The following is a 23,923-nucleotide window of genomic DNA, read 5'->3' as shown; positions in this document are numbered from 1 at the left end:
AATATATTTTATAAATAAATAAATAATAAATAAATAAATAAAAACACACATGTGAGCCAAGACTGTGCTCGAGGTGGGATGGGAACTGAGGTGACAGAGAATATAGGCACAATCCTGTGCACCCGATCCACCAGCTATTGAAATTTTAGACCTGAGAGAAGTAAACCTCATGAGATGGGATAGAATTGTACTGTATCAATAAGGTAACTCCCTAGGTCGGTAAGTAAGAATGTAACTGGAGCTGTGCTGATAAAAAGAAAAGCCCATTTAAAAAAAATAGAAAAATGTTGGACAGGGTGTAATGTTTTGGTCCTTTCTCATGATCAAAGAAAAAAAATGAGCATGCATTAGGTTTTCTTATAAGTTAAAATGAATAAAAAGATCCAACAAAGCAGCACTAATATAGAGATTTTATTTAAATTGTATTGAGTTTTTACAGCACATTGCATGTTTGTCACAACGCAACTGCACAGTTTGGATTTTTTGGCCACATCATGTCACTTACACCCACAAGAGCTCTGAAAGGAGTATTTGATGAACACATCTGAGCTGAGAGCCCAGTCTCTCTCCAAGGCCATGCAGTATGTTCACTGATGGGGTAGTCCCTCAAAATAGCCATACAAAATAGACAGATACAGTCCCCTCCAATGTTACTAATTGTACTCCCCATGAAAACGGCAGAGTGAAGTGCAATGAAAATCAAGTGAATTAAAAAGCCACTCACAACTGGCAGTAAGTTTTAAATGATTGAGAAAATGCTTAGAAGGATTCTATGTGTCAGAGACAAGGGATAGTTTGTTACTTTTTCAGTGATCTCAGGAATTTCCCAGACACAAAATCTCCATTATTCAACTTCATTTAAACCAAAAGAGTTCTGCTACGTTGACCTAAATTGACCTAAATATGCCAAAACTTTTTAGGTTATATCCATGGCAAGCACAGATGCTTCTCTGTAGGACTGAAGAAAAGGTCAGGACAAATATGATTCTTGTTCAATTTTTTTTTCTAGGAAGCAACATGAAAGTTGTATTATAGACAACTACTACAGTAGTTTAAAAACAGGATAAGCCTAAATGTAATTTACCTTTTACACATCAAATTAAGAAAAATGTATAAAGGAAATTCAAGTGATTTTGTATGTTAAGAAAACTGTATCTGTCCCACCCCTAGTACATGGCTATATCACTGTATCTTTTGGTTAAGTGCCACTGGTACATATTAATATGAAAAAAAAAAAAAAAAAGGAAAAAAAAGGAAAAAAAATAAAACAAGGTTTGGTCCAAATGGACACATTTTCTCTCCCAATTTTGGTATCAAGGCTTTACTCTCTTCTGTTTGGGTTCCATTGTTAAGTGCACAGAAATAAACAGCAGCATTTGTACTGAAACCCTCACATACCAAACAGCATATTCTAGGAGGTAAAAAACCAAACACTAAATTCTACCCTCAAGGTGTCAAGTGTTCAGGATAAGAAGCAGTGTGACCCAGAGGAGGCAGCAGCCAAGGGAAAGACAACATGAGGAAAGTGGGCAATGGAACGACAACAACAACAAAAAAAAACACCATGGTTTTATTTTCATGCCAGGAGAGGGTCAAGGTGTAGCTCCTGTGTTAGCACCAGGACAACTAGGAAAAGTCAGGCGCAAAGGGTAGGGCACAATCAGCAAATATTTCACAAGGATAATTTCTGCGTTTCCCTTCTCATTCTTCACAGTGCATACCTCAAGAGCCATCAATGAATGACACAGGTGACTGACTGCCTTCATAGCTCAAAATAACTGACTTTTGCCAGGACTGAACATCAGCAGAGTTTTCCTCTGCTCCCAAAAATGTCTCACTCCCTAGAACTGTCCCCCTACACCGAGTATTCACTGATGCTGGCCGATGAGCCGAGTGAAACATATAGCAAAACCTCCACTTGCTGAGCCAGTCTTCAAACTCCACAGAAAGACAGAACTAATGCAACTAGAGGAAGTGCCTCTAAAGACTGAGCCTTCATGCACAGACACAGAGCACAGAGGTACAGGGTATAGTTCATTTCAAATAGGATAGGAATTCCTATTTTATATACTATAATCTGCTTTATTTCAAGGTGGAGGAGAGATGGATCTGGTTATCACTTGGAGTTTGGTTATACATATGCCTTTCTATTGCTGTTTGGGGCACATTACCAGGCAGTATCAATGAAATCATCTTGTGACTCCCAGGAGAAAGAAGCTGGAGTCACCAACTCAACGTTAAGATTCCAGACTCTGGGTCTGGATCAGGACCATTACCCCATGGTGAGGGTCTCGCCCGTAGTAGAGGACCTCCTGTCAAACTGGAATTCCTCTGCTCCAGTCTCATGATACCAAGGGTTTCCCAAGATGGTATCTTTGAACTCTGTGATTTCATGAGCCACACCAAGGAACCTTCAAAACTACACCAGAAGCAGATCCTCCCTTCCAACCTGCTATAATTGGATAGGTCATCTCTGGCATTCAACTGGAAGCTGTAGCAATGGGTTTCTTCAGATGTTGGCTCATAAGTTCCCTGGCACGAGATACTTGGATATGTTCGTAACATGAGTTACAGACGAGAACTGGGTCATAAAGTTGCTGATCAGGAATGGGCAACTTCAGGTGGCAGCAACCGGCACAAAATACATTCCCGCAATTTCTGCCAAAGCACAAGGAGGAAAGAGTTCATCAGAAATGCCACTATGCTGAACATCTGAAACTAATACAAAATAATATTGTATGCAAACTGTAATGGAAAATTTTTTTTTAATAAAATAACTGCCAATATATTGAGAATGAGTGATACTTTAAAAGGCATTACATGAGTAAGTAAAGAGAAAAGTTGGAAACAAGCAAAAATAGTTCCTAAAAATATGTCTCCATTTTCAGATTAATTCAATTTCATTCAGTTATGTGTACCTCACTTTTACAAGCCATACCAAATCATATAAAACACCTTACCTGCAATGGTGTCTTCGTTTGGCCAACCAGAATTCACAGTCACAGTTATAGCAATGTGATGCCATATGGTCTGGAACCCAGCGAGTCACCTAACGGAAGGGACAAGAAAAAATTCCAGGTCCTTGTCAACAAAGCAGAACAACAACAACACTGCAACAAGGAGAGCGTCCCAGGAGGAAAGGACAAGGCCTGTGTTTATAGTTGGCCACTACTCACCTAAAAAGAATACACTCGGTCTACAGCACACCAATCACCTCTGAGAAATCGAACACAATGGCTTGCGTAAGTACCCATATTTGCAAGGACATACCTCAGTCTCTTTCTTATCCACAGGTTCCCAGCTTGCTTCTGAAAGGCAGTCTTCACTGTGATCAGAGCCGAAATCTTCTGTATCACTTCCATCCGACTCCTTCAAACATGTCTGAAGGAAAAGCGAAGACATCACCGTCGTCATCATTTCTACATTTATTATTATGCATCACATGCTGTTCTAAGTGCATTACATGTGTCAAATAGCTGCAAAGGAGATTATATGACCCTCAAAGCCTAAAGCATTTGCTATCTGGCCCCTGACCAAAAAAGTTTGCTGACTCCTGTTCTAAATCATCACACTGAATGGCAAGAAGTTGCTGGCCTGCCTATCTCATCTCAACAAATGGGTAGCAAGGAAGAGGGAATGTCTTAACAGGAGGAAACAGATTGCCTGTGTAGATGACAAGATATTATGGGCAAGAAGCTGACTCCTAGAAGCTCTCCAAGGACTGTTGTGCCAGAATCTGAGGCCTCCCAGCACAGCAAAACCTAAATGGTCCTCATCATTTCTCACCTGGGTTATTCCAAAACATCCTAACCAGCCTCCCAACCTGAGTTTCAATTGTCTCCTCCATTTGATACACTATTGCTAGAGTAGTATTCTTTTTTTTTTCCCTCTTTTTTTCGTCTTTTTCTGTAACTATTTTTTTCTTTATTGATCAGGCTATTACATATGTGTCCTTATCGTCCCATTGCCCCCCCACCCCCACTCATGCCCTCACCCCCTGTTGTCTATGTCCATTGGTTAGGCTTATATACATGCATACAAGTCCTTTGGTTGATCTCTCTCCCTTACCCCCACCCTTCCCTAGAGTAGTATTCTTTTTTTTAAGAGTAGTATTCTTAAAATACTAATCTGATATTACTCATTGGCCAAAATATTATTACCTTGAAGATAGAATCCAAACAATAAGGGAACTCAAACTGACTTTTCCGATTCCTGTCTACTTCCCCAATATCATCTCCCACCGCACTACCCAACCGCCTCCCCCTTGCCATTCTAACACAAGTATATAAGTACACTCACATACACACAACCCATTTGTTCAAGCCATACTCTTGGAATACCGAATGCATCCATGCTTCTACAAAAGGTTATTTCTTTTCACTGTCTTCCAAGCTACATATGACAACATTTTCAGGACTCAACTAAGCATTATCTTCTCAGGAACGCCTTCCCTGACCTTTCACTCTACCCCAGGCCCCAACAACGGATGCCTCCCTCAAACAGTAGTTAAGAAATAATCTTCCAATAGACTACGAGCTCCTTGAGAGCAGGTTCTATGTTATTCATCTTATAGCCCAACCACGTTACACAGTGGCACACAGCAAGTACTCATGAATGAATGTTGAATGTTGAATGGAAGGTTCATGGACAGAATAAATGAATGGACGGGTGGCAGTAGGTGAATACTTACAAAATCATCCTCATAGTCCATGGGAGGTTCTGCTGGAGGGGCACAGCAGTGACGGATATCCAGTCTCATTTGCAGTTCCCGCACCTGTCGACGTAGCTGCTCCACCTCTTGCTTGTACCCTGCTTCAATTTGCCGTAGTCTATGCTGGATCACATCCGTGGGAAAGGGGAGTCCATCATCATCCAGATAGAGAGGAGGCACTGGAGAAGGGCAGCTCAGTGGAACAGGCTTTGTGCTGGAGACCTGCTTTGGGTGACCGGACAACCATATCCGGTTTTTTCCTCCTGGACCAGTACAGTGTCCATTGGAATGACTAGAACAGAGAGGTGACTTCACCCCTTCTCTCTGAACCCATTGGCCCCCAAAGCAGGGCCCCATGGGCCGCATCTGCTTACTGCTCGACCTCTTGCTACAACAACCATAGGAAAGCAGCCGCCGAGGAGTGGTCTCCCCACTTGGGAAAGAAGTCACCATCCCTTGGAAACTGTCCCAGTTGGAACCTAAAAAGGAGAACTCACTGATCTGGCTCTGAGAAATTGGCTTTCGGGCCAAATCCAGTGGCACTTTCCCAAAGCGAGGATTTTCCAATAACTGCCCATTCCTATTATTCCCTCTTTTGTCAGTGTCTTCCTCCCCATCAGTCAGATCTGGCACAGAACTGGGCTGTTCCTGGTGGGAGATACTTGCCACAGACTCTGGGGGATCTTGGTTGACAAAGTCAGTGCTTGGGTCTGGAGGAGTTTGGCAGGTAGCACTCAGTGGGTTGCAAAGGGTGCCCAGACTGTGATCTGGAGCAGATCTGGAGGGTACACCTAGCACAGAGCCTCGCTGGACTTGTTGGGGGGCACCTGTAAGGGAGTCCTGGGAAGACTCAGGAAAATCACAAATTCTATCACACTTGTTGGAAATTACTTTAGAGAGTGCACTAGCAGCTTCTTTTTCAGGGAAATGTTCAGGTGGCTCCTCTGAGCCATCTAAAGTCCTACACAGCTCCTCCTGGGCAGGACGGTCTGGAGCTGATGCCTTGGTCTCTTCCAGGACTTTAATCTCAGGATCAGAGGAGTTGCTCTTCATTTCCTGGGGCACTGTGGCACCAAGCAGCTTGTAACTTGGAGAACAGCTTTTGTGACTCTTGAAAGGTTTATTGCTCAAGTAGTCTTTCTGGCTGCTGGGCAGAGGCGAGGGAAGACCCATTTCTCCTACAGCCTGCTGAGGACCTCCTACCCCAGTTTCCACGAAGGCTGTCTCTGGTCCCTCAGGATTGCCATGCCAGGGCTCCAGGCCTGCTCTGGTCTCCTGACAATGGTTATTCAGGTTAGGGTCACTGGATGTGCGTGTCAGAGGGCTGCTTGTGTCACAGGCAGAAAGAAGATCATCCATAGATCTGGTTTTAGGTAATCTGGAATGACAACACAATGCCTCCAGGTCATGAAATGGAAGCCACCCCCAATATATAGAATCAGATCATCAAAGCCAGAGTTCACAAGGAATAATAGCACTTAACATTACAAACAACCAATGTTCACTACAAAAAGTGTTCTGTACAAGAACCCTGTCCCCAAGAATCCTGTCGCAAGCTTTCATCAGCCCTCATCCTACACAATCTCCCTGGGCAATCTCCACCACTCCCATGGTTTTAACTTAGCCTTCTAGGCTGATGCCTTCTAAAGCTACACCAGAGATGCTATGATTCAAAATATAGGCAACAAACCACAAATGATTAAGACTACACTTGGGACTCATTTTTAAACTTTTCTTATTAGAAACTAGAGGCCCGATGCACAAAATTCGTGCAAGGGGGTGGCGGTGAAGGGTCCCCTAAGCCCGGCCTGTGCCCTCTCACAATCTGGGACCCTTCGCTCCTAACCGCCAGCCTGCTCCCTCCTTACTGCTTGGCTCTCAGCTCCTAAGCACTGCCACAGAGGCAGGAGAGGCTCCTGCCACTGCTGCTACTCTCACCAGCCTGCCAGCCATGAGCCCAGCTTCTGGCTGAGCAGCACTCCCGCTGTGGGAGCACATGGACCAAGGGGGCAGCTCTTGTGTTAAGTTCCTGCCCCCTGGTGGTCAGTGGGCATCATAGCAACTAGTTGTTCTGGTCATTCTGCCTTAACGGTTGCTGGGCTTTTATATATATATAGATTATCCCTCTATCACAGTAGTAACCAACACAATTTTTTACAACCATTAAACAGCAGTGTTCTCCTGAGTGCCAAGTCACCATGGAAACTTCTTCTAGTACACAGCACTCCAAGAGTTCCAGAGGCATTTGTGCATGCCAGACGTGTAACATTTTCATGAATGACCTCCCTGATTTTTAAGACAGTTCAAAAGTCCTTAGAGCAACTAAAACTTTAGAACAATTTGCCGGGGAACAGTGGAGACATCACTGTGCTCCAATTTTCAGATACCTCTGACCAACCCATATAGAAAAATCTCCTGAAGATAGATTACAATATAGATTGAGTTTTCTAATGTTTGGTTTTTGAAACTTATTATGTTTTAAAAGTTATATTTGTGTTTCATTTTACTTTTGTAATCAATTTTGCTTTTTTTTTTTTTTTTTTTTTTTGGTGCATGAAATTCCAACAAGGTGATAGCAATGGTTATGATTACAGTCTCCAAGTCCCATAGCAGGACTTAAATCCCAACTTGGCAACTCTTTGGTGTTTAGTTTTTCTTAGTGGGAACTTTCAAATATGCAAAAGAGGTAAAGTAGACAAAAGAATATGAATAAGTCCCACGTACTCTTTACCCAGATTCAACAATATCAACAGCTTAATTCCTACGTGCACCAAAGGCTTAATAAAATAATGCTGGTAGAGACAATAATGCCTGAGGAGTTCGGAACAATGAGAGAACTCATATCCAGCTAAGGCAGTCAGGGAAGGGTACGCACAGAGGGCAGGATTTCAGCTGGGTACAGAAGGATGTGCTGGACTTTAATGGAAGACGAGGAAAGAGGCCAAGACATTTTTAATCTAGGAAATGGTAGGACCAAAGGTACACCAGGCCAGCTTTTAGAGAAATTATTTCCTTTAAAACCTTTATACCACTTATTCTTCAAAATCCAACTCTCTATCTTAGGGGTGTCGAACTCAATCAGAGAAGGGGCCAAAATCTAAAATCCAGCCTAAATCGCGGGCCGAATGGTTTACTGAACAGTCATAAACTGTCATTGTGATGGAAACGCAGCGGAGTGCAGTGATGACAGCGCGGTGCGGGCCACATTGCAAGGCCTGGCGGGACGGATTTGGCCCGCGGGCCTTGTGTTTGACACATGTGCTCTATCTTGAACTCCCTACAGCACCTCTTTGCTGTCAAATAGTATTTCAATCCCAACCTGCCTATATCTCCTCTTCCTCCCAAAATAGACTCCTCAACTTTTCAGTGTTTATAGTTGGTACTGATATTCTCCTGGTTTCTAAACTTGGGGACTTACTAGCAACTTCATAGCCTGTTAATGACTTCTCTACAGTGTCCAGTGCTGGCTGGTCTCTGGGCCTCCAACTGCCAGGCTCAGTGACTAGTTCTCCCAAAATCCCAGTGTCACTAGGTCACAATGACTTCTAACAGCGATTTACTATCAATAAGGGAATCAAAATAAACTCCTCAGTGTAATGTTCAAAGCCCTCAATTAACTATTGTATATTTATTTTTATTCCTCAAAATAGCCCCTTCCCAACCTTTGCCAGCTCCAGAGAGCTGCTTCTTTTTATAAAACTCTCTCATGTATCCAATTCCTTTGGACCCACTCCACTAACCTTGTTACCAAGCTCACAACTCCCTTTATTCCATTCATTTGTTCATTTAAGTATTTACTAAAGCACCTATTATGTGCCAGGCCCTGAGCCAGATACTACAGTACAAAAGAACCATGGTTCTTGCCTAGTCTTCCATGAGTTCTCTGAGTACATAGTCATCAAATGACCTCTTTCTTCTCATTTCTCTAACAGCTTTAAATTATACATTCTTATTTGCTTAGATGCTGACTTAGCCATTCTAATTGTCTTATGTCTCATCTTACAGATTTTTAAAGTATCTTAAGTAGGGTCAATGGTTTTTATTTCTTTGGTATAGCATATAAAACCTGGTATAGTACAAAGGTATTAAGGCATTTATTGATGCAAAAAATTGTATTGATTTTAAGGCAATAATTATTCAATGGGTCACAGAATTTACTGAGAATTTGATAAAAAGTTATGGCCCCTCTCTCTAGAAAAGTAAATTTATAAACCTATACCCACATTCTACATAGTTTGGGGAAGGAAAAAAAGTCACAGAACTCCTAAAACCTACCCATGAGCTCCTGTCAAACTCAGCTACAAAATTTCTAAAACGAGTAATTTAGGAGGTTGGTTTTTTTTGTTTTCTTTTATAATATTCAGCCACTTATGTAAGTTATATTTCAATTTTAAAGCTTTCCGCCAGTATACAAAGATAAAAATTTGAAATGTACATTCCTTTGAACCCAGCATTTTCTTTTTTCTTTTTTTTTCTTTTTTTTTAAAATATATTTTATTGATTTTGTACAGAGAGGAAGGAAGAGAGATAGAGAGTTAGAAACATCGATGAGAGTCATCGATCAGCTGCCTCTTGCACACCCCCCACTGGGGACATGCCCGCAACCAAGGTACATGCCCTTGACCGGAATCGAACCCGGGACCTTTCAGTCCCCAAGCCGACGCTCTATCCATTGAGGCAAACCGGTTTTGGCTGAACCCAGCATTTTCATTTCCAAGAATTTACCTGGCAGAAATACTAGCACAAATACAAAGGTATACATATAAGGGAACACTACTAAACTGTACACTTAAAAATGGTTTTGGCCAGGTCAGTGCGGCTCAGTGATTGAGCATCGACCTATGAACCAGGAGGTCATGGTTTGATTCCCAGTCAGGACACATAGCTGGGTTGCAGTTTCGATCCCCAGTAGGGGCATGCAGGAGGCAGTAGATCAATTATTCTCAGCATTGATGTTTCTCTCCCTTTTTCTCTCTCCCTTTCTCCTTTGAAATAAAAACATACACCAAAAAATAAAAAAGGGTTTAATGTTAAATATATGTATATTTTACTACTTTTTTAAAAAAGATACACATATAAAAATGTTAACTAAAACATTCCCTGTAATGACAAAAAATGGAAATTACCAAAATGACTAATAGAAAACTGGTTATATAAACTGTAATATACTCTAGTCTTAGACTATTATGCAGCCACTAAACATAAAGCAGTTTTATATTGTCATGGGGTGGAAGCCTAGCGCAAAGTGGGAAAAACAATTTGCAGAACAGCATACAAAATAAGATTCCATTTTTGTATTTATTTATTTTTAACATTTTCATTAATTTTAGAGAGGAAGAGAGAGGGAGAGATAGAAACATCAATGATGAGAGAGTGTCATCGACAGGCTGCCTCCTACATGCACCCCATGGGGACTGAGCCCACACCGGGCCAATGTGCCCTTGACCGGAATCGAACATGGGACCCTTCAGTCCGCGGACGGATGCTCTATCCACTGAACCAAACCGGCTAGGGGTATTTTTGAATTTTAAAAAAGTTCCTATAGGACTGTGTGAGTATGGACATGTCTATGTAGATAAATATCTGGAAAGACATGCACCAAAGTGTTAGCAGTGGACACCTGTGGGACAAGGATCAGGAAGAGAGGACGTTTGTTTTCTACTTTTATATTATTTTACTTTTTCCTTTAAATAATTGATATGTAGCATTCATGATTTAACCAACCTCGATTCTACGTCCCCCAAAATATTCAACAAAAAGGTAATTTTAATTTTTATGTCTCCCTTTTAATTCTGGCCTTGTTCTGAGAAAGTAATGTGAAGGCCATCCCCCAACCCCCTTCTGGGAGCCTGAAAGTCAGATGCTTCTGGAAGCTGATGCTACTGAGATAGCAAGCTCCCCTTTCCTTCTAGGAGTGGATAGAAGACCATTCCCACAAACCCCTTCCAAAATAGACCTCCTCCCTGATTGGGTATGTCACACAGGGTGATAGGAGTTCCAGGAAAGACGTCTTATCTTAAGGGAGGACCTTGAAAATGCACACAGTGCACTCCAGGCTAGATGCAAGTCCTAGGCCACGTTTCTCCTTCACCCAATTCAGGAAGTTGCTTTTAGATATCTCATTAAAAAAATTTAAAAAAATGACTAATACAACCCTAGCCGGTTTGGCTCAGTGGATAGAGCCATCGGCCTGAGGCATTGGCCGACAAAAAAATGGAAATTACCAAAATGACTAATAAAAAAAATGGTTATATAAACCAGTTTTATATAACGGGTCCCGGGTTCAACCTTGGCTGCAGGTTCCTCCCCGGCCCGGGCCCTGGTCAGGGCTCGTGCAGGAGGCAACCAATGGATATGTTTCTCTCACATCGATGTTTCTGCCTGTCTTTCCCTCTCTCTTCCACTCCCCCTAAAAATCAATAGAAAAATATCCTTAGGTGAGGATTAACAAAACAAACAAACAAATAAAATTAAAAAAAAAACACACTAATACAAAATAATATTGAAGGTAAACTATAATTTTAAAAAAGAGAACATTTAGGCCAGACACAAAGCAATTATTGCCTTCCAGTAAAGAGAAGAGAGAGCAAGAAGGGCAATCTTACCTGTCCAGAGAGCGACCGGAGAACTCCTGGCTCTGAGTCACTGGGGAAAGGTAAAGATCCATGTTCTCCTCCCCGAGTGTGCATGGAGATGATGCTGGCAGGTAAACAGCTGTCCAGAGGTGCAGGGCCCGGACGTGACACACGGGGTGCAGGACCTAGGGAAGCAGGCTCACACTAGTGCTTTGTGAGGTGTTCCAGGGCCTTACATCCTCCCCACTGACTCGGCCTATTCTCACCACAGGTCTCAAAGCAGCACCTGCAGGATGAGGGTTCGGGCTTACCATGTCTGAGCCAGGCGTGTAGAGAAAGTTATGGAAGTTCTTATTGCCAGCTCGCAGGAGGGCCCACACAGAGCAGGTCCGCTTGTAGATGTTGCGCTTCTCTCGCTCACAGGGGTTGTTGGCCAGGAACGTGCCGTAGAGGCAGGAGTACGTGTGCTGCACCAGTTTGACCTGGAGAGCCAAGACAGCTTGCACCTGGGGGCCTCAGCTGCCGTCCCCCACCCCGGTCACAGGCTTTAGATCTTACCAGGAATGCTTCGTTAAACTCAAACAGGCAGGGGAACTGCTTGAGCAGCTGATGAACAGAATCGAGCCACTGGAGGAACACAGGACACTGCTCATTTTGGTCCTCTGCATTCTCCTGGTGGCCGCAGCGATCTCCAAACTTGTGTCCGAAATCCAGCCAGTCAGACTCTATTAATACTTGGAAGCCCTGCAAAGAAGAGTTCAGGCACGGGGGGGCCTCTGTGAAAAGGCCAGTGTGATGCTTCCAAGGGGCTGCCCGAAGCAAGAAGCTGGCAGCTTTAGAGAAGAACAGGAATGAACCTGGAAGAGGACTCCAAGCGCCAATGACCTCTACTAAAAATCCTCGGGGCCAAACACCTCCCCAATCCCTCCTCCCCTTCCCCTCTGTCCTTTCCCACCCAGCCCCTCTCATTACCTCCAGTGTCCTGTAATACGGGTCCAGCAGTATTTTAGCCAGGGCTACGATCTGTGGCGTCCGATCCCAGCCATCCGAGCAGTGCACCAGCACAGGCCGGCCTTCCCGGTCTACTGTATTAGCCACGAGCACAGCTGCCTTTAGCATCATCGACAAGTGTTGCAGCCATTTGGTGCTCTCCAGTGCTGACAACCAGCTACACAAGAGCAGAAATTAAGTCTGTTACTATTGGCACTGAGGCTACCACAGTCTCTCTGCCACCCATGGCCAGCCACACCTAACAAAGTCCCTGGTGAGGGCTGAAGCAAGAGCCCAGCTGATGGCCCTTCTGCCAAGTTATCAAGCAGGAAGGGAAGACAGGACCTGAGACGAACAGGATCAATAGTGGAACTAGGCAGCATCACATGCACAGTTAGCCACTGTCCGTCCCCAGTTCTCTGTGTTCTTTAAATAGACAAGTGACTCAAACAAAAGGAACCCAATGTCCTGTGGCCGTGCCAGTGTTGGCTGAGAACTAGAAGTATTCTTGGAAGTGGCTCACTGCACCCAGGCCCTCGGGTCTCCTGCACTTGCACACTTCCCATATCCCACCTAATCTTCCAAGAACAAGAAGGACTGGGTAGGGGATGAGACGAGAGGAAGGATGGAATTGGAGCAGGGAACACCTACTTGCTGGGGTCTGGCATCTGGCTACACACAGCGCGGAGGTACTGGAAGCTGTTCCGGATGGCATGGATGTTGGCCATTCCCATGAACACGACCTCACAGTTGGGGTAGTACTCTGCAGGCGTGAAAGAGGAGAGAGGAGCATAATTGCATGTCCTGGAAACAGCATGCAGGACAAGGGCGGTCCAATGGGCAAAGCTTCCGTAGCAGGGCAAATACTACAGGATGGGAACTAAATATACTCTGGAACTCTCAATCACCCTTTTCTCTCTGAATACTCAGATTCCAAAGACTAATAGTAATAATAATATTAATGACAAATGATACCCATTGTATTACTAGTAACGACAATGAAAATTCTCAATAAATAGTAGTTGTTCTGTGCCAGCAATTTTATAGATGTAACTTCTCATCATCCAACAACTTTGCAAGGTGTGCAACATCCCCATTTTACAGAGAAGAAAATGAAACTTAGATTAAGGAACTTAAGCATAGTTACAGCTAGTAAGTGACAGAATCCTGATGCCAAGCCAGCTGTTTGGCATCTTTTACACAGCGGGACCCTGCACTCTCCCCACCAAGGCCACCCTGAGCACAGGCTAGCTGCCGACATTGGGAGGACAGCAATACCTTCGCATTCGCAACCTCCACCCTTAGCCCGGTTAGCCACTGCCGCAGTGTAGGACCGGGCATCCAGGATCAGCAGCTTCTGAGGGGCCGCTGTGCTCTCCACTCCAGAGCATGCAGTCAAGGAGGAATCTAAAAACACAGCAGGGAGAAGACCCCGGGGTCAGCCAGCCAACCAGCCTCACCCTACACGGGGGCACACCTATATTTCAAAAGAATATACAACTTGGAACCCCTCCCACCCCCACAGCCTCTCAAAAGGCAGGGACCCAGGCACCCTGCGTATTATCATCTTCTTCCCATCTTCTCACTGAGGACTTCCTGGAAGTCAATGAGGCCAAAGTGGGGGCCTGCTCCCTAGGGGGCCAGCACTACCTACACCTTACCGAAGTCAGTGTCACACGCCTCGCTGGCATCACTGTTCCCAGTGCTGAGGGAGCCCCCAGGGGCCCTTGTCCCTGGGTCGAGGGCACAGGCTTTAGCGATGGATGTGACCAGGTACTCGTCATCAGCATTGCGCCAGCCCCACCAGCTGATCTCTGGCTGGCTGCAGCGGGCGATGGCAGCCCCATTGCGTAGATGTCTGACAGAGCAGAAAAAAACCGTCATGCCCTTGGCATTCATAGCCCCAAGGCCTACCACTGAGACTCCAGGGGACAGACCAAGATCCAAAGCCGGTAGAAGCTACTAGTTCATACAGGCCGTGAAAATAGCAACCAAAAGCCCCTGAAGGGCTTTATAGTTTACAAAGCACTTATCACACACATTTCTCAAATGGGCTCTACGTTCCCGGGGTGACCTTGACTCATCAAACCTGCACAGCATCTGCTGCAGGTATAGACACCCAGCAGGAGAACAAGCCTGAGCCCAGAGGATGAACCCCACACCTCAACACCTGTCGTCTCACTCTATTTAGCCTCAGTGTTCTAGTCAGGGGTTGGCAAGCGTTTTTAGTAAAGAACCAAACAATAAATTTTCAGCTTTGCAGGTCACAGCCAGTCTCTGTCACACATTCTTCTTTTTGTTTTTAAATATGTCTTTATTGATTTCAGAGAGGAAGGGAGAGGGAAAGAGAGATAGAAACATCAATTGATGAGAGAAAAATCATTTATTGGCTGCCTCCTGCACGTCCCTTCCTGGGGATCAAGCCTGAAACCCAAGCATGTGCCCTTGACCAGAATCGAACCTGGGACTCTTCAGTCTGCAGGCTGACCCTCTATCCACTGAGCCAAACCAGCTAGGACTATTTTTGTTTTTTAGTAATCATTTAAAAATGTAAAAACGATTCATAGCTCACAGGCTGCACATGAACGGGCTCCAAGCTGGATTTGGTTCACAGGCCATTTTGCCAACCCCCATTCTAATGCAGTATTTTATACATACATACATACACACATCCTCAAAAAGAGGATATTAAATAAATTCTCCAAAAGCCTCAGCCTTAGGAGAGAAGAAACTGAGGCAGTTTTTGTTTTAAATTAGTTCATAGCCCCTTCCTTAAGGGTGTCAATTCTCAATCAATCATGCTGCTGCAAACCGCCACTTTTGATTCCTTCCTTATTGCATAAAAACGTCCTATTTGCAGCCCCATTGCCTCACCTATACACAACCACGGGGATCCGTTTCCACGAGCGGAAGGAGGCCACGTTCTCCAGCTCTTTATCTGTGATCCACACAGGAACCAGCAGCTTCTGGGGATAACTTGGGCACAATCTGCGAAGAGACCAGATGGGGTCACCAAGCTTGACCTGAGCCGGTAATAACCCCCAGGATGGCTTTGTAGGAAAGGGGACTGGGAGCCCTTCTCCCCACAGAGCCAGGGAAGCTATGCCCACCATGCTTTATCCGTAAGGGCAAGGGGCCTGGGCTGGAAGGGTGTTTTGGTTCCCCATCCCCTGCCCTCTCACTTGTAGTTGCTGTTGATGTGAGAGACTCTCCAGACATTCTGCAGGTCAAAGCCCATCCTCACAAGCTCAGCCTCCTGCCGACATCGTATGTGTTCTCCTGCAACACAGCCGTCCCACGTCTGTCAGCATCCAAGAGCACCATGTCCAGGGATGGGGGAGGGATGAGAACCAAGAGATAAGAAACCCCACAAAGAAAACAGCCTGGCCTCACCTGGCTGACACAAGTGGGTATGCTGATCCTCCTCGGTCAGCCCCAGGCACCAGGCGTGGTAGGCAAAGGCAAAGAGGTCCTCAGGCTTGGCAGGTCTTGCTGTGGCCCGGCTTAGCCGTGACAGCCACTCTTGGCACTGCTTGAAAGTGGAGAAGTGGCACCTGCCAGGCAAGAATCCAGAGTGAGGCAAGAGGCAGATGTGTAACGCCGCCAAAGGGTCAAAAATGGCCCCAGGGAGACTGTGGGGAGAGGAGGCTGCAAAGCAGGAGGTAACAGGGACCCTGGGGAGGAGCAAGGACACTGACAAACACCCAAGAGTGACAGTTCTTTTCCCAAGAACTCTTGTCCTTGAGACATCCGTCTCCTCTAATGGGGCCCCACCATTGCTCCTCTCAAATCTAAAGGCTCTCACGTGGCCCTGAAAGTTGCTATTCTTTGTGTTCTCTCTCATGACTCCTTAACACCTTCTGCTTCAGGCAGGAAGGAGGTCCTGCTCATACCACTCCTTACTTCTGCTTGATAATGTCTTCCCTCAGTCTAGCCACATCCTACGATGCTTTGAAGATTGTTCCAGTCCTAACTCTTCCTTGAGACCTACCCAGCCTACTCCATTCCACAGACTCTTCCTTTCTTATTATTAATGTGCTTGGAGTATGAAACGGCAAGTTTTTCCACAGCATTCTGCCACATGTCAACTCTTCCTTCAGAATTAGACTTCAACCTCCTTCAAGGGAAGGGCAATGTGGATTCTCCTCCTGAATCCCTACAGCCTTGAGCACATGGCAGGCTCTAAACTGGGCATTCTTTTAATAATCCTTGGAGTCATCCCAGACTCTTTTTCCACATATCCAATCTGTAAGCAAGTCCTGTCATCTCTGCCTTAAAAAATCTGACCACTTCTCAGTTTTGAGAATAGTAGAGCTACCGCCCTACACAGGCCAGCCTGATCTCTCACCGGGGTAACTGCGGTAGCTTAACTAGTTTTCCAGCATTTGCCCTTGCTTTTGCCCCTGTCCCCTTCCAACTATTCTCAATATAGCAGCCAGCATGATTCTATAAAACATTCATCAGATCACATCACTCCTCTGCTCAGAACCCTCTAGTCGTTTTCCATTTCCCTCAAAGTAAAAGGCAGTCAGTCATATGACAGCCTGGCACCCCCCCCCCCCGACCTCTCAGGTCTTATATCCCAGTACCCTCACCCACATGCACTCCATGCCAGCCAAGTGAACCTCTAATCATTCTTTCAACATGCCAGGTACAAACTCACCCCAGGGCTTCTGCACTCAATTTACCTCTGCTTGGCACGCTCTTCCCCAAAATATCCACATGGTCACTTTCCTCAGGTCTTGATTCAAATGTCACCTTTTCAGTGGAGCCTCTCAAAGCATTTTGTCTAAAGCTACAACCTTCACCCCCATCGCACTCCATATCCTCTTTCCCTGCTATATTTCTTACCTTTACACTTAGCAACATGTAGCATATTTTATTCACTTATTATTTACTGCTAGTATCTCCCCACTGGAATATATATAAGCCCCATGAGGGCAGAAAACTTGGTCTACTTATTCCCAGTAGTATCTCCAGGGCTTACAACAGTATGACTGAACAAATAAATGAACCAACAATAAAGTATCATTCTACGTGCTTTCCTACATATTACCTCATCTAATCCTTATGACAACCCCGTGAGCTAAGTATTACCCCCATTTCTTCAGGTCAAGATACTGTGGGTCAGAAAATTGACCTCCTAACTCAGACAAGGTTTTCACCTTTTTTTTTTTCCAAATTGCAAAAGTGAGGCACTACCTTTCCTTTCTTGCTCCACAGGAACCCTGCAGCAGAGCGGTTAGGGCAGGACTAGGGTGAGAGGGCCTGAGTGAGGTCCCATTGTTCTCACCTCACCACTTTGGAGTCCTTGCAGGCAATGTGCAACTGGAACATATCACGGCTCTCCACACTGTCGATCATCCGGAGGGGGACCTTTGGAGGAAGGGTAAACTGAAAGCTCAGATTCCCACTGCCCATAGCACTCTTCACTGCCACCCCAGCCCAGATGCTGATATATTATTAGGAGAAAGGAAACCGACATTTACTGAGTGCCTATTAAGTGCCTGCTAATTGTGCTGGGTCCTTTACATATGTGACCCCAATTCATAATCACAAGAACCCTGCAAGGCAAGTCTTTTCACCTCATATTATTAAGAAGGAAATTGAGCCTCAGATGGATGACTTGACCAAGGACATACAGCTGGCAAGTTGGCAAACTTCCAACAATTCTGCTATGCCCCTTAGAAAAGCCAGCAACAGAATAAGGGAGAGAGAGAAGAGGGGAAGGGAGAATAACTGAGACAGAAAGCCTACAGCTGGAAGAATGAGGCAGAAAAACAAAAAGTTAGTGAGAAAAAGGGAACCCCTACTTCTTGGAGACCTGATCAAGTACAACATTGGGGCAATCCCACATTGCACCTCACAGGGATTCTGGCTTGGTTGTGGGAGAACAAGACAGGCACTCACGTTGATGACAGAATCCTTGAACTTGATATGCAGCCGGTAGTTGGAGATGGCAATGAGGGCATCGGCTGCCCGGCCCAGGAACTCCACTCCTTCACCCTGCAGCACCGTGAAGGGCACCTGGAGAGGGGCAGAGCATCCCTCAGTCCAGATCTGAATCACCCTTCCATTCCCCTCTCCAGCCCCTGACCTGTGGGATCCCCTCTTGAAGAGCCGGGCCAGGTAGGACGGAAGAGCCCTCTTCACAGTAACAGCACCAGGCAACGGCTATACAGGAAAGCTGCCTTGCCTTCCCTGGGGCCAAAGGCTCCATAATGCAATGCAGACAGACTCCGGACTCCCTTACCTTCAGAAACTGGGGAGCAGGAAGCCAGCACTCTGCTACTAGCTCCCCTTAGAGATACTTGGCAGGGGCGGGGGAGTATTTTTTAACCAGGAAGGGAGCTCCACCCACCCTGGGCCCCCAACTTCTCCTTACCTGCAGATTCTCCTCCTCTTTCACTAGTTCCTTGGGGGGGAACAGATCCTTGGCTTGGATGTACTCCAGGCTGGGGGGCCCCTCCTCACCCTGTGGGGAAGGCCTCAGTCCTAAGTCACCAGGCTCCACTCGAAGCATTAGGCCTCATGCTACTTCCTTCCCCTCAGTAAACCCACATAGAGCCCATGGACACTTATAAAGGTTTCGGCCACCAGAGAATGGGAAGGAGACCTGGTTTGGTGAGAAGGGTAGGGTAAAGGGGATACTCAAGCCTAGTAAGACTCAGAGAAGAGTAAGGTCCAAAGAGAAAGTAGGAATCTATACTCCTTTGGTTCTCCTACAGAACCAGAATTTCCCAAGTGGAGGAGAGAAACTAAGAAAAAGGAAGACCAACGTAAAGGAAGGACAGAAGTGGGGATGGAAAGTGCTGCCCTGAGGAAAAGGAACCAGGTGTGGCCACTGGTTAGAGACAATAGGGGAAGCAGGCTTCTAAGGCCACTGAGGCTTCAACCTGGCGGGGGAAGGAGACAAAGAGGAGTGGGCCGGGGATTCAGTGCTGTGCCTCTAGAGGGCCGGCATGGGTGCTTTCAAAAGGAGGGTATGTTTTGGAGCTGAGCTTATCCCCGTTGGGCCCCCAACACCCACCCAGCCACCTGCCCTGCCTGCTGATCCGAGGGGAATTCCTGAGGATACCCACAGCAAGCAGAAGTCACTCCTCTCCCAACCACGGGGGAGGGGAGGGGGGGAGGGGATTTACACACCTAGAAGGAACAGGGAAACAGGGAGGCCCAAGGACAACCAGGGTAGAGAGGCCTGGCCGACACCCACAGGGGGTGAGGAGGTGAGGAGGTGAGGGTGGGAACATCTGAGAGGACAGATGGGGAAGCTGGGAAGGAGCATTAGTCGGAGGGGAGGAGGGGAGGGCTGGAAATGATGCAGAGGTACAGAGGCCTGCAGAGTCAGGGAAGATGGAGAACAGAGGCTGTCTGGGGGACAGTCAAGGAGAAAAGACTGGCGTGTTAGGTGAGGGAAGCAGTGGTGGAAGGGGGAGGGGACTGGAGCCAGGGAGACAGCTCAGACATCCTGTGTTCCCCAACCAGCCCCCTAAAATCCCAGACAACCTACTAGCCACATCCCACATCCCCTAGCAAGAATGCAGCGGGTGGGACCAAGATGGAGAGGCGGAGGGAAAGGGATGTACCCCTGCAGGGCGGGGCCTGGAGATCTGCAGTCAAGGGCAGTGGCTGCGGGACCAGCACGAATCACACAATTTCCATCCCCGTGCTACGACAATCCCCAACCCCCGAAGATCAAAGCAAACCCAAGGAAGAAAAAGAATAACCCCCTTCTCCGGCCAGAATCCTTGAGAAGGGGGATGGGCTGAAATTCAGAATCTCCAGGGCTGGCCCTGGGCGGGGCTGCGGGTGCAGCGAGCGCCGGGGCCCCGGGCCCACGCAGGCGGGCCGGCACTTACAAAGCAGCTAAGCATAGAGCAGGAGACGCGGGCGGTCAGGCTCATGGTCGCGGGAGGTCTGGGCCAGCGCACATGTCCCCGGAGCCGCTGCGCTGCCCGCCAGGCCCGGGCGCTCGCCGCATCCCGGCTGCGGGGCCCGCCAGGTGCAGCCGCGGAGGCCGGGAGGCTGGCGCGCTGGCGGCGGGGCCTCGGCGCGGCTCCCGCACGCCTCTTCCCTCCTCTCCACAATGGAGCGAGCCCGGCTCCGCCCTCCGACACGCGCGCGAAAGGGAGGGGAGCCCCGGGAGGGAAGCGCCCGAAGCCGCGCGGAGGAGGGCGGGGGCGGGACGGGCCCTCGGCCCCACCCACAGCCACAGGCCCCTCCCTCCCCCGCGGGCCCCCGCGGGCCCCAGGGCCGCGTGGGGGGGGGGGGGGGAAGGGGAGGGTCCCCCGGGGACGTCTAGGGGCTTTCGGGAGGCTGGGCTGCTGGGCTGTCCCCTGACCGCGGGAAAGGGGAAGGCGAGACGCCTACATCGTTTCATTTCCCTTCCTCCCAGGTGAGCCACCCCACATCCCTCTTTACAAATCCCGCCCTTCCCCCCACCCCATCCCCTTGCCGCTGAGTTCTCTCCATGCCTGTTCTAAATTCCCACGATGGAGTTCACCTACAACCACCTCATGCTCTTTCCAGTTCCAAGGCTTTGTCATTTCCCTCCAAAACCACCACCCATCGGATCCCTGTCCATCAGTGTCCTCCAACTCCCGCCCCCTCCCCACACACACACACACACCCCTCACTAGATCCCACTCCCTCTTTTGCCCATTAAAATGGATACTGGGCTAGTGCTAGGTTGGTCATTTCACACTCCAGAAAGAGAAATTCTGTGTTTTATTCCAAGGCCTCTGCCCAATCCCATTCATTCCGCTCCCTCTCTCCCCTGTTTCACATTCTCAGACTTCTGGGTAAGAAAGTCTTTCTTGGAAGAGAAAGGATTTCTCAGGTTGAGACAGAGGAAGGCTAGGACTGTGGACCACAGAAGCTATGCAAAAACAAAACTTGAAACCCAAGGGTATGAGCCTGGTGGGAGTTGGGTGGAGGGCCATGGAACCAGGAGCAGTGAAAAGAGGCTCAAAATGTCACCAAGAATCAAAGAAGGAGCTGGCTGGAACCCCACACTTCTTGTGCCTAGTAACTTTCAAGGTTTTAGTTTGGATTTGGCTTTGGGTTTTGGAGGAAGGGGAGAATGGAAGAAAACCTGACATTTTATTAAGCATCTATATTTTATCTCACTAAAACCTTTCAACTCCCCAAGAAGTAAGCCTTATCTTGTTTGACTGGAGAGACTTCAGACTTAGAGGAAAATACACAGTTACAGTTAATGGAAAATATAGGGGAACATTATAACCACTCCCAGAAATATTGATGGGGCTATCCTGCTATATATCCAGTCACCTGTTGCCTACAGTAGCTTAATGGACAGCAGCACCTTCGAGCTGGCAAAGCCCCAGAGTTTTGGTGAAGCCACTCCTAACACAGCACCCACAATATTCAAGGGCCCCACTAGGAAGTACTTTACCTCCTTGAGATAAAGGAGGCCTGGCTTTTCAGACCAGAACAGAGACTTCTCCCAGGGATCCGAGAGAAAGGCCATTCTGAAAGGCTAAGAGAGCCAGTGGCAGCGTGGCGAAGGTATGGCATAACATTTGCAGAAAACGATTTCTAAAGGCTTCCTGTCCCAGTGGCTGATGTTTTACGATCTAAAGAAATTTAATTTATCTCCAGAGCAGATAAACCTGTGTAGGGCCTGAACAAAGTAGCCTGGGGCTCAAGGTCCAGGAGGGGTGGGCAGCTTCACAGAGAAAGACACAAGGATGACACACAAACGTGGGAGAAGAAAGTACTCACCATTCTACCGTGGTGAGGGTCCTGGCTGCCTGCTTTTCACTAGAAGGAGACAGAGAAACATAAGAGTTAAGAACACCATTAACATTACAATGGAATCAACAAATGCTATATATCTACTCCTGGACTTCTCTACAATCCTTATTCTCATTCCTCACCGAGAGTCCAGCCCCTCTACAAGGCAGCATGCCAGACAGAGGCGATGGCAGCTACATGGGGAGAAAGCAACAAGTGATTCTGCGGGGTATGAAGTCAGCCACGAAGTGCTGGAGCAAGAATGAGTATTATCCAAGGTTATTCCGCAGGATTCAAGAGTCCTGATTCCCAAGCCCAGAAGAAGTGCCAAACACTCCAACCCCTGCTCTCTGTGGGAAAACAAAACAACGGCCAGCTCTGAAGAGACAGAGGCTGCTCAGCCAGGACTCGCTTCTGGCCCTGGTGGGGACAGGAATCCACAGGAATGCTCTGCCGGCCTCTGAGTCTGGGAGTAATACCCACCTGACCTGTCCTACTCGGGGCAGAGTCCAAGGCAGAGGACAGAGGGAGGGGACCACAACCTGTGATCAGAAGGCAGCAGAGCTGCCCAGGGCCTGCTGAGTTACTTGACACTAAGTGGGTTAGCAAGGGAGAGGAGGCCCACAATGAGGATAGAATCAGGCCTCAGAGTCAGTACCTGCTAAGTGGGCACAAGCAACAAATTTCAGATGAGCCTCCTTGGCCCACTTAGAGCGCAAGGCCTGGCTTCACTGACAGTTTCTTTCACGCCTGCTATCTGAGCTCGGGCAGTCTACCCGCTTCTTCCAAGGGGTGCAGGATAAAAGCCTCCATCTGCATTCCTGCCCACTCCCCTGATCACAGCCCACGCTTCCTCATGGGACAGCCAGCAAGCGGCAAGCCAAAGGTGCTGCCTCACCGCCCACTGGCACGCAGCCTCAGGGAAACGGAGGGAGAAACGTGGACCAAGCCTGGGAGGCCCAGGGTTCCTAGACGTAAGGGATCTAGCTCTAGGGGAGTGGGGGGGAGGCGGGCCAGGGTGGCAGGGGAGCCCAGGTGCCCAGGTTCCAGGGGCGGAGCCTAAAAGGCCCGGAGGCGGAGCCCCGAATGACAGAGGGCGGGGCTCACGAAAGCCGGTGGGGTCGGGGCGGAGCCGGGTAAGACGCGGACCTTGCGGATCCCAGACAGACAGTGCACGGGGCACGGTGACTCACCCAGGCGGCGTCCGCCCGACCCTCCGAGGCCGCGCTCGCACCACTTCCGTCTCCCCGCAGCTGCCGAGGCCGCGCAGCTACAACCCACCACGGTGCCCCTCTCCCCAACCAATCGTATCCCTCGTCTGTACCCGCCCTGGCCAATCGCCACCTCAAGTCCCGCCCCGTCTTCACCACTCAGCCACCGCCCTCACTCTTCACGCCGCTCATTGGCCAGGTTAGGCAGACGCCCTCCCAACCTCGCCCTATCGGGTGCCCGAAGACAAGGCTGTACCTGGAGGGATGAGACGCGGTACTGGAGAATAGATGCGACCAATGGGAAATCACAGCGCGTCCCTGCGGCAGCCAATGGGAAAGCAGCAAAAGCGGGGCTGCTGGCTAAGGCTCCAGGGGCCGGAAGTAGGAGAGGCTGGTCGCCTACTGGTAGCGCAATGGAAGGCGGGGCCTTGCAGGGTTACAGGCCTTTGCAGTCACTTCCGGTGACGATTTCTCCTTGGGAATATTTCTCAGGAAGGTCTCCTGTCCCACCTCATTCTAGTTTCGCAGCGGTCATCCCGCCCGCTTCCATCCAGCGGAAAGGAAGAAGAGACCCCCGCAGGCTAAGAGCAGAAGGAAGTCTGGGCCCGGGGCTCCGTCTCTCTCTCTTCTCCGCCTGCGGCGGCGGGAGGGTTTTCCCTCTTCTGCGTATTGACCCTCAC

At 48.0% G+C, this 23,923-nt stretch overlaps 1 protein-coding gene across 11 annotated transcripts; it reads right to left on the bottom strand.

Annotated features, from left to right (window-relative positions):
- Positions 1 to 396: 396 nt before the first annotated feature.
- On the bottom strand, positions 397 to 23,772 carry MTMR4 (myotubularin related protein 4). Of its 11 annotated transcripts, none has more exons than XM_045587315.1 (19): positions 23,500 to 23,772; positions 22,021 to 22,059; positions 18,662 to 18,751; positions 18,187 to 18,303; positions 17,570 to 17,670; positions 15,670 to 15,830; positions 15,459 to 15,555; positions 15,151 to 15,264; positions 13,938 to 14,134; positions 13,555 to 13,683; positions 12,928 to 13,039; positions 12,259 to 12,454; positions 11,845 to 12,030; positions 11,598 to 11,768; positions 11,317 to 11,471; positions 4,691 to 6,089; positions 3,271 to 3,381; positions 2,961 to 3,049; positions 397 to 2,658 (listed from the first exon to the last, which is right to left on the bottom strand). In XM_045587315.1, exons 2-19 carry the CDS (start codon positions 22,021 to 22,023, stop codon positions 2,481 to 2,483), a joined length of 3,606 nt encoding a protein of 1,201 aa, XP_045443271.1. In that variant the 5' UTR covers positions 22,024 to 22,059; positions 23,500 to 23,772; the 3' UTR covers positions 397 to 2,480. The 11 variants fall into 11 exon arrangements, with proteins under 11 accessions (XP_045443271.1, XP_045443268.1, XP_045443272.1 ...); XM_045587312.1 differs by lacking the exon at positions 23,500 to 23,772 and adding an exon at positions 23,226 to 23,348; XM_045587316.1 differs by lacking the exon at positions 23,500 to 23,772 and adding an exon at positions 22,691 to 23,009.
- Between the last annotated feature and the right edge of the window lie 151 nt (positions 23,773 to 23,923).

The sequence above is a fragment of the Pipistrellus kuhlii genome, unplaced genomic scaffold (genome assembly GCF_014108245.1).
Source record: "Pipistrellus kuhlii isolate mPipKuh1 unplaced genomic scaffold, mPipKuh1.p scaffold_m20_p_28, whole genome shotgun sequence".
Lineage (NCBI taxonomy): Eukaryota > Metazoa > Chordata > Mammalia > Chiroptera > Vespertilionidae > Pipistrellus > Pipistrellus kuhlii.
This window is presented reverse-complemented; position numbering and strand designations above follow the sequence as displayed.

Excerpts from the sequence above, each read along its gene's own strand:
- MTMR4 (XM_045587311.1), bottom strand. The coding sequence starts at position 20,180 with ATGAGCCTGACCGCCCGCGTCTCCTGCTCTATGCTTAGCTGCTTT. Across the intron at positions 15,265-15,458 it reads CACATCAACAGCAACTACAA|ATTGTGCCCAAGTTATCCCC; the intron begins GTGAGAGGGCAG and ends GTCTCTTCGCAG. Across the intron at positions 3,050-3,270 it reads TGGATAAGAAAGAGACTGAG|GTGACTCGCTGGGTTCCAGA; the intron begins GTATGTCCTTGC and ends CCCTTCCGTTAG.